This window comes from Alternaria arborescens (assembly GCF_004154835.1).
Source record: "Alternaria arborescens strain FERA 675 chromosome Unknown contig_54, whole genome shotgun sequence".
Taxonomy (NCBI): domain Eukaryota; kingdom Fungi; phylum Ascomycota; class Dothideomycetes; order Pleosporales; family Pleosporaceae; genus Alternaria; species Alternaria arborescens.
In genome coordinates, this window is record NW_021167909.1 from 73,392 (window position 1) to 83,438 (window position 10,047).

Genomic DNA, 10,047 nt, shown 5'->3' on the forward strand with positions numbered 1-10,047 from the left:
ATCAAGCCAGGCTTGTCTGATGACGCTGCTTGCTCAGACTTACGGGCCAGTCAGTTCACGATTGGTTTATTGGCGGGCGCGCACAAACTGTGGTTGCCATGTACGCAGTCGTGATTTCCTCGGATACAACAGGCAAGAGCGGAGGGGCCGCCCACGCTGCCTCACCAAATCCATGACTTGGGCCCGTCATCACGTACACAGTAAGCGAGACCAGACTCGCAATGCTGCACCTCGCCCCAATGACCTCGTCGTGACTCCGACTAGCAGGCCGTGGCTGTTGGCACATAGCGGAGGCAAGCCTCTAGTACGTGGGGTGCCTTGCGCTGGGCTGGGCTGGACGGCGACAGCAGATGCAATCCATACTTTGAGCAAACCCCGCCGTCTTGTAGACATGTGCGTCTACCCAATGCCAAACGCCCTGTTCCTACGCGCACCATGGGACCAGGTGAACGGGTTCTTGTTCCTACTGCTATAGCTCAGCCCTGTGTCTCTTAGGATACACCCGGTAGCACAATGAAGCACAGTCGTGGCTGCGACAAAGAAACCATCCACAGACAAAGCAGTCCTAGTACCACAATGCCGCACAGGCCTTGCCGTCCATACAGTGTAAAATCGCATCACCCCTCTTACGCAGATCGAAGAAAAAATGTAAACTTACTGACGTCTTGCTGCGCGTCTATGCACAATGACGGCGTGTTTTGCGGCGACGGCAATTCACGTGAAAGACATCTCCGCCTTAACTCCATTGTCATGTGAGATTTTCGAGTATCATCGCCACAATCGATAACGATTGATCAGACCACTCTGTGCACCTCTATGATTACCACAAGGCCCGATTGACTCAAGCAAGGGCCTCGAGCTTGACACGGACTCTGTCCGGTTGACTGGACGATGCATCGACAATTTTGTCAAAGGCGGGGATTGCCCAGCCGAAGACATGAACCAGAAAGATTCTCAATCGAAAGGATATTTACGTATGGGTCTCGTTTTGACGCGAGAGTATGAGTGGCACCTTGCATCTTCCTGTCGCAGTACGAGCAGACGTTGTGAATGGCAAACAATGTTGACATGGCGATTACGTGACAATAGTGGACGCAATGCGAAGTGATAAGATGGTGGAAATATCGAGGTCCTCTTCCATAGGGACGCCACTGTGGTGCCAAATTTGCGGATTCGACGGTTTCCAGTGCCACAAACCTGAAAGCTTACAAGAAAGGTACTCGATATGAAGTGGTCTACCGCCAACTCCACGCTCATGGCTTGCGAGAGTGCAGTTCGGGCCACAGCGCTACCATATCTCTCGAACATAGAGCTTGCTGTCCTAAGCTAGAGAAATTCGACTAGCGCATGTCAAAGTAACACGGGAGGTGTAGTGGGCTGAACCTCAGGCTACTACGAGGGGTGGGGCCACATCGCTACCATATAACTACGGATACTGCCCGCGTAGAGGATGTGTTACCAGTGAATTCCCATAGTAGCGACAATTACGACCAAGGAACTGTTGTAGAGTAAGCGAGTGGTCCATTCAACTTCGCAAAAAGAAAAAGGACAGCGTGGATACTTAGGTATTGAAGATTAGATTGGCCCAGAGAATAGGCAGTGGTAGTACTAGCAGCGAACAGATACATCGCAACAGGATGCAGCCAAAACCTTGAGCTAGTCGCACAGTCATCTGTTCATTGACTGTAGGCAAACCGCTTGCAAACGCTGACGTTATGATTCCTTCAGGCCGTCCTTTTACCGCCTGCGCATCATCTAGACTACAACCACATACTCCATCCTATGCATTCAACGGTCACCACAATCATCCGCCATCCATGACTCACACGAAACGGTGCCACAAGAACTCGGCTCCTTCAGCAGCCGATTGCAGCTGCCGGGATCCTTCTTGTTCATGTCGCGTAGCATTAGTAGCGCACAGCCGACGGTTTTACGTGCGTCGGCAGCAGAGCAGAAGCAATGTCGTGGTAGCAAAAGAAACGAACACGACCGATGTTGAAACCCTGCTGCAGGTGTAATGCAACGAGCCGCAAAGCCGCCAGGTACCGATGACAGTGGGTCGGCGGTTTAGTACGACGTTACCAAGTCGTGAATTGGCAGTCGCCTCAGACCTCAGGTCTGAACTCACACGCGCATTTCAATGCAAAATGGAGTATGACGTCCGGTCCTGTTGTGCTGCGTGCTGCGACAGACGGGGATAGCCATGCTTGCGCAGACCGACTTGCCTCCTGCGCTGGCTCTCTCATCGCATTTCCATCAATCGCATCCGCCCGATTATAATCTCGGGTTTCCGGAGTATGCGCATTCGCATTCTGGGGGTGTGGGGGAGATGAAGGAGGAAACGAATGTCGCATCGAGCGCCGCACACGGCCACATCAGCGTAAACTTTGACCATGAGCGGGATCCAAAAACTTCCACCTCTCATCGTCAGCCACACCCACATGAACCTCGGCGAAGTGCCACTCTTACTTTCCTGCTTAGAAAAGCCGCCGGCTGTGCGCAGACCCTCCTCTTTGAACGCATCTGCCCCCAAGCCTGCATCCTTGGGGGCAAGCTCAGCCTTTAAACTCTGCGCCAGCTTCCGCTTCTCGTAATCCTGCTCCGGTGCCCCGAATGCAGGACAGAAGCGGGCCAGAAGGTTTGTCGATGGCGCAAGCCTGCCGTCGTCCGATCGCTGACTGCCATGGCTTTTCCTCGTATCCTTCGATGATCGCCCTGCGCCGTATCAACGCAGGTGCATAACGGCTGAGGAACCACCCTCGGGCACTAAAAGCGCCTCACAATCCTTTGGCGTTGATGGCATGAGATTGAGTTGGAGTCAAAATCGACATCGCATGAACTTGCCGTGGTGGTGCATCCTTTGTTTTTGCTACAAGTACCGGCCGTGGCTGCAGATGAGGAAGTTGCATGTGTGTGTGGAGATGATAATGCAGGTGGAAGAAGAAATTTGGAAGGTCGTGCTTTCGTGCCTTCCCGTCTTTGTTGTCTGCATCATCCCGTCCCGCCCTTTGCTTCTTCTGGCAGTGCATCGTCATGCTCGAAGGCGCGAGAGCCTGACCCACCACCACGAGCGAACTTGTCGCGAGAAGCAAGTATGCCCAACGGGCTCACGCTCGTCATGCGTATCAGCCCTTTTCAATACCTTACTGCATTTCGCTTCTCGACCGAGGCGCCGCCTAGGTACGTATCTTTACATCATGATGCCAGCGCTACCGCAAGACATTGCATCCCTGCTGACGTCTGGGGCGAGATGCTGGCAGTGCAGCCTCCACGTGACGTGAGTCTTCCACCAATCGCTTTCCACACTGGCAATTCACTCCGCGCCGGAACAGGAAAACGACCCTGACGTATTCCCAGCCAATCGCACATGCGGAGCTCAGAACCACGAACATCAACAACAACACTGCGACGCAGCTCTGAGCCTCTAACCCCAAAGATTCAGTCTTGTTCACCTCGCTCCACTGCACAATCTTGCTCGGCTCTTGAAGTACCAATAGGGCGTTTGGGCTGTTCTGTGCCTTGAGCCTTCTCCGCATGTCATAATGGCTAAAAAGTTCCTGTCGAACCAGCGGGTATTCAGCCGGGATGACAGGTAGTCGCAGTACCCTTACTCATCTTCAGGCACGTCGTTCCGGACTCCTTCGCGACCGTCATGGCGCGATTCATGTGTACCTTGCACCACACCACCGAGCTGACGGACAATAAAATTGGTAGCGCCTTTGCCTAACGTCCAGTCCGGTAAGCTCAGCGGTTAGCCCAGATGCGAGGACGTTTGTGAAAGGAAATGCGGAGGAAGGTGGAGAGCGTCTGGCGCAAAAGCAGCGACAGGGTACGCTAGCCAACGCTCGTCCGCACATGATGCGCTCCGCAGAACGTGAACCGTGAACGGTAGCCCTCGAGCGTTCTGTCGGAATGGCGTACCGCATTGCGGCGGCCTTACCCCATGGGTGAGCTACGACGACTTCAGCGCCGGTTTGCGTTGTCATTCAAGGTTCCAAGGTTGCTCTCGCTTGTGGTTCGGTGTGGTACGCCCTGAGTCGCGGATCCTGGCGGTAACCTTTCCTTTCGTCTGGAGTAACATGTCCGGGCCCCTGTCGATAAGTGGCCGAAGCTAGCGAGCTTAACTCACGATACAAGCTGCTAGGAACGTCTCTAGAGGGCGCCTATCACACCGCCAGCGAGGCCATGCACGGCGAGCCTCATCGCACACGTCGAACAGCCGATCATCCTAGATCACACGCTCATGCTTCCGTACCCAGCAGCTGCAGCATATCCTTTGCCCATTCACACGACGCCTTAGCTGAACCATGTACCATGGGCTTCTCGAAGGACACCGCTTGGAAGAAGGCGTTCTCTCAATCACCCAATTCGCTCGCGTAGCCTTTACCCCGGCAATGCCCAGCCTAGATTAAGCCTAAGATCTGTTCTTGCTTGCCTTGATGCAGAGCACCCGCGGCTCCTCAATCTAACAATGCCAGCAGCAGCCGTTTAATAACTCTAACAAAGTTAAGATCCACACCTAGCATTCTGTTCCTTAGCGGAAACACCTGCTTCAGCCACTCAAAGACGCCAACCGGTGTAAGAGATTCATATCCAGTGTGTCACGTAGCTGACTGGCTTGGTTTCCCTCCCTGTGCAGGTTATCATGATCCTTGGCGATAGTTCCATACTTTCTTTGCTGGTGTGTATTCTGTAGCCGGACGAATACCGAAGTCTATCCAAACACCAAGATGTACCATGCAACTTCCCCGCAAAATGCTAATCCTCGATCGTCATCAGCATACGAGCATACGATGAACGTACATGCACATGACGTGCAAGGACAGGAGTGGAAGCGTCCTACTATCATGTCCCTCCACCGTTATGCTCTACACATTTTACTTCCCTACCGTGCTACCATTGCACAACCTCCACATCTTTCTCTCCACAGTAAAAGCCTTCCCGCAGTAAGGACCCTTCATCCGAACCCAGCAAGGTTCGTGGCCCAGAGGTAAGTGGTAATACACGTACGTAGTACTTGTCGTGCTTCATAGCAATTTAGCCATACTTGCCATGCCTTTCCCTGCCATGATATGCGAAGCTATCAAGCATGGTACCGATTCTCTAATCTTCCATTGCTCCTCCAAGTCCTATCACACCACTTTACCTTTTGCACCCCACCACACGCTACCACGTCCTAGCCTATGTCCAACCCTGCCCTTTTGCCCTGCGCTACCCACAAAGCGAAAGCACAGTCGCCAGAAGCCCATGAACGGCACTAGAAGCAACACATGCACAACAATCCATGTCACCCATCGGTTCCTGAGCCTCAGAAGCCGAAATTAAGTGCAGCTGCCTGCAAGTCTGTCTCTGCCAAGTATCCACATATGCAAGACGACATGCAAGAGAAGCAGGTTAAAAAAGTCTGGGGTAGAAAGTGTGGAGATCCTCTTCTTCGGTTTGCCCTCGCGTCTTTCGCTCACAGGATAGGTCGAGGATGCAATATAAACAAGATTCTGGTCATGTGGAGGTTTGAGACTTTGATTAAGGGAATGAGGGCGCGGAAGGATCGACGGGAGGTGGCGGTTCGGATGGAGGCCGGCTTGGTGGATGTGGAATATGGGGAGAAGGGGGGAGGGGTGGAGGGGTGGTGGAAGCTTTTTCTCGACTGGAGAAGATTCTAGTGTGCATGAACAACGCGTAACGAGTTTGTGTGGGATCACCATGTGTGCGTGACGAACGCCATGAGCATTAACCCAACTCCGTGTCAGGAATGAGGAGAAGAGGAAAAATGCCCTACACATGTCATCAACACACACACATCATTGGAGAGAAATCAGCCTGCCTGTTTTGCCCGCGCTGTACGCGGGAAGTACACTTCCTGTACGCTCACATCGGAGTATCCACTTGCACCGTCTAGATCTATCCGCCCAGCTCCAGGCCAGTTTTCCCGCCGCCCGGAATCTCGGAGTAAGTACTACTGCGAAAGGACTCACGGTCCTTGATGTGACATCGCGTTCCACCACCGTCCGGCCGACGGTTAGCAAGAGAGCTTGTCAAGTTGCTTGAACGCTGGGCATGGGCTCCACATACCACAATAGTCCGTTTCGCTAGAGGCTCCGACATCGCCTCAGGTATCGGGTCGACTAGCTGGATGGGTGGTTCAGCTAGTCTTCGCTTGGATATAGAGGTACATACGATTTGACGGTGGTTTACTTGGCGATGCTGCCATGTTTGCTGGCGCCACCATCTCTCTTCCAATCGGTCAACGGTTGGTGTGGGTAATCAGTTAGTCAGGCACATGCAGGACAGCAGATCCACAGTAGGTGAGGTGTAGCCGCCATGTAGGATTATATTGGAAAGATGTGGGGTATATGTGATCGGCTGCGTCATGTGGTTCTTGTCTCCTTAGTAGTTGCTTTGTACAGGCAAGATTTTCCGTGTCGTGGATGTGGCTGTGGAGCACAGTGGCGACAGGACCAAGACGAAGTGTGTACAAGTGTGTGTTGGAACATTTGATATTGCCACAAGGAATGTATGTGGATAGTTTGTAAGATGATACATAGAACGGTAATACCAATACTGCGCTGCCATAGCTCAAGCTGGTTGAAAAGGGGGGTTTTGAAGTAGAAGAGGGTAATCGCCTGCAAGTTGCCGTAAAGTGGTGATGAACTTATGTGATGAAACAACCACCGAATCAAAAGGATTTCAAACAGTAGGAGAGAGAAGGCGAGACTGGTATCGCCAGAGAAGATTGGAATGCAGCAGTGTCATCCACCCAGTCGAAACATATACCCGTACCCGTTTTTCTTCGCAAGACACAAAATCGCTGTAGGTTCATAATCTTCGCACCGGCCAAATCAAGCAAGAATCAAACAAAAACAAAAACGACATCGCGCGCTTGCTTAATACTGGTCGTTATGGTGGTCGTCGCTGTGTTGGCTGGCGTTCTCCATGACTTCTCCCAGCACAGAGCCAACGGCAGAATACGAGTCATTGTGCGCCGAGTCGTTCCGCATATATGAGCTAGGGAACGACGACATGTGGTGCGGTGCACTCATCTGAGGCATTCCGTAGCTCGAAGGGGTGGCGAGCGGTGAGCCAGAGAAGGAAGGGAAGTGGGCGGTCTGTGGCGTAGACCCGTTGCGTTGAGGGGCGTAGTGAGTGCTCAGCTCGATGCGACGGGGAACGCCGTTGGAGAAGGACCGCATTCTGTTGCCGCTTGATGTACCGAAGCCTGGTACTGGGGAATCTGGAAGTGTTAGAAGGTGGGAGCATGAGCCACGTGGGCGAGGAAAACTTACAAGAGTAGCCGATACCGTACGGCATCATTGAGCTGGAGTAGGACCGACTGTCATGGCTATCGGAGCTGTCATGAGAGCCAGTATAGCTCATGCTAGTCCTCAAAGGTGACTGTAGAGACTCTGCACGGCTCCTTGCGATGCGGTCGGCGTGAAGTGAGAGGCGAGGGATGCTATGTTGTGCAGCATACGCGGTTGGGTTGCTGACAGGCATGGAGAAGGGGTTAGACGTTCTAGGGCTAGTGTCGATTGGTGTTGAATGGAAGCCAAAGGGGGATCCCTCGTGAGCTGAGACGGGTGAGATGGTGTCGGTTGCTGATTGAGGTGGTGTGAAGGTGAACCCGCCAAAAGCAGGGCTGATGCCAGTTGGCGACATGTGCGAGTCAAGCGGTCCTCGTCGGAAGGTATCTATGCTCAGCGGCCTCATCATGTTGTTCTCAGAGAAGCTTGGGTTGTAGGATCCAGGGGAAGCCAGCGGTGTGCCGAGACCATGGGAGTTTCCGAAAGGAGAGTGAAGTGCTGATGCCATGTCGAAGTCATCTGGTAAAGCGCGAGACCTCATCATACGCTCACGGTCGTCGCTTGTTAATCGCTTCAACTTCGCTCGCCTACACAGTGTTAGTACCTCCTTGCTTCAGCGGTAGAAGGTAGGCTTACCTGTTCTGGAACCAAACCTGGACTTGACGGGGGCTGAGACCGGGGATTTCCCGAGCGAGTCGTTCCCTGTGAGCAGCGTCCGGATGTGCTTGACGAGCAAACTCGCTCATCAGGAACCGAGTTTGGTTGTGGGTAAGTCGGAACCTCTTCATCTTTCGCTTCGCCGCGCGAATCTCTGCGGCTGTCATAGGTTGCCGGTCTTCACCCTTCTCTTCGTCTTCGTCGCAGTCGTCCTTATCGTCAAGGATAAGATCATCGTCCTCCTCTTCGCGCTTCTCTACATTGCCACCGTCGTTGGTGGAAGGTGGCGTCAGCCTTGAGATGGGACTGGTAGGAGCAGAGCCTCCAAAAGTTACATTCGGAATGTCATGCTGTTCGATCTCATCGAGTCCAGATGGTGTGTTGCTACCGCTGTTCAGGTGGCTCTTTCCGTCGAGCAGGTAGGGAAAGCTCTTATGTGTTCGCATTGACGGCCGCTTCAAGTCGAAGTTGTGTCCGGAGATCTCGGCTTGGAGCATAGCCATGTCGTTATCTGAATGTGGTGGAGTGTGTTCCAAAGTTCTGAGTTCTGATGATTGCCACTCGCTGTCTGCTGAAGTCGTGCTATACGCAGACATGTGTGGCGAACTGGGAGGAGACAAAGGAACGAGGAAGCTTCCGTCGACCATTGGCGCTTTTGAAACTCTTGTAGTGGTGTAGATGTAGGCTGAGCTCTGTGGCTGATACTTCTCCTGTGCCTCGCTGTCAGCGAAGAAGGGGGCACGAACTGAACCGCTGCTTACCTAGTTGCTTTGGTCACTTGGAAGGCCTCAACACTGATGATGTCGGCGACTTCGTTCGAAGTTCGAGCGAACCACGAGATTCCGCAAGGAGTAAAGATCTGATGGAGTTTGGGGTGAACTGTTGATCGTCGCCCGGTCCCTGTGCGGGGTTTATGCGGGTGATCAGCGATAAAGAGAGAAGGCAGTCGCAATGCTTTGACGTCGAGTCCAGCGCGCGTTAGAGTCGCAAGACCGTTACGAACTAACAGTTCGAGGTGGTCGTGCTGATGAACCTACGGAGGGCGGGTATGCGAGTAGGCTGAATGCTGGTGTCGCACCGAGAGTAGGATTGGGGCGCGGAGTTTTGGTGCAACTTCAAGCTTGAAATAGAAGCTACCAGGGAGGTGATACTGGGAGCCAAATAAAGATAGACGCTGGCAGTGGGCGCTTGATGCTTGACAAGAGCGAGGTGATGAGCAGCCGGCTTGCTCTAGAAGAGTGAAAGCGTCGTCTGATAGTCAGCGGTGGGTAGCCCTTTGTAAAGAGGGTCAGGAACCGTCGGAGGCTATATCAGCGATAGCGGCAGGGGAGGGGAATCAGATCATTCAGACAAGAAAGGCTTGACGGTACTCTACTGTCGACGATCCGGATAAAATCGAGGTTAAGACAAGTGCGAAAGACTAGGGTCAGACCACGCATGGACAGCGGTGCCTCTTAGGGAAACATGATATCCTTCGAGGATCTGGAAGCAGCTTGTTACACGACGAGAAGCGTGACTAACGTCGAGGGCTAGCAGACCCCAAAGGCTCAGGGCACAGGGATACGGTAGCTCGGGACGTGGGCCTACTACGAAGGAGAGACGGAGCGGGAACGGGCGAATCGAAAGGCTCTGGATCAGGTGTGCTGCATGCCAGGGTGCCCTCCCCTCGAAAGAGAAGGGGAGCGAGCGGTGCGTGAACATGGTGGGCTGCAGGCTACATGCATAGACCAGGGCCCGTGTAGAAAAATGGCCGACGAGCAAGGACTAATCCGTGGCGTCTCGCAGTCGAACGTCGAGGCAGGCGGCGGCGCCATTATTGGCCAGATGCGATGCGGGAAGTCCAAGGAACCCGCAGCGAGAGAGGACAGGGATGCTACAGGGCTCGGCAACGCTTGCACGGCTTGTTGCGGGGTGTCGCTGTCAATGCTGCTTTTAGTGTGGATTGTGTGCGGACGAGATGGTGGTGTGGTGGTGAAGGTCGGACTTGGTGCCGCCAGGCTCGTGTACTCCATGCTACCATGATGCTACTGTCGTCGAACTATGACTTTCACACGAAATTGTGCTATGGCGGGCCATTCCGCCCTGGACC

The 10,047-nt window shown here is 53.5% G+C and overlaps 1 protein-coding gene across 1 annotated transcript; it reads right to left on the reverse strand.

Annotated features, from left to right (window-relative positions):
* Positions 1 to 6,884: 6,884 nt before the first annotated feature.
* Positions 6,885 to 8,605, reverse strand: AA0111_g11649 (hypothetical protein; the record flags this gene model as incomplete). Its single annotated transcript, XM_028645538.1, has 3 exons — positions 6,885 to 7,231; positions 7,284 to 7,888; positions 7,938 to 8,605. The coding sequence occupies 3 exons, from the start codon at positions 8,603 to 8,605 to the stop codon at positions 6,885 to 6,887; spliced, it is 1,620 nt and encodes a 539-aa protein (XP_028500759.1).
* Positions 8,606 to 10,047: the final 1,442 nt, after the last annotated feature.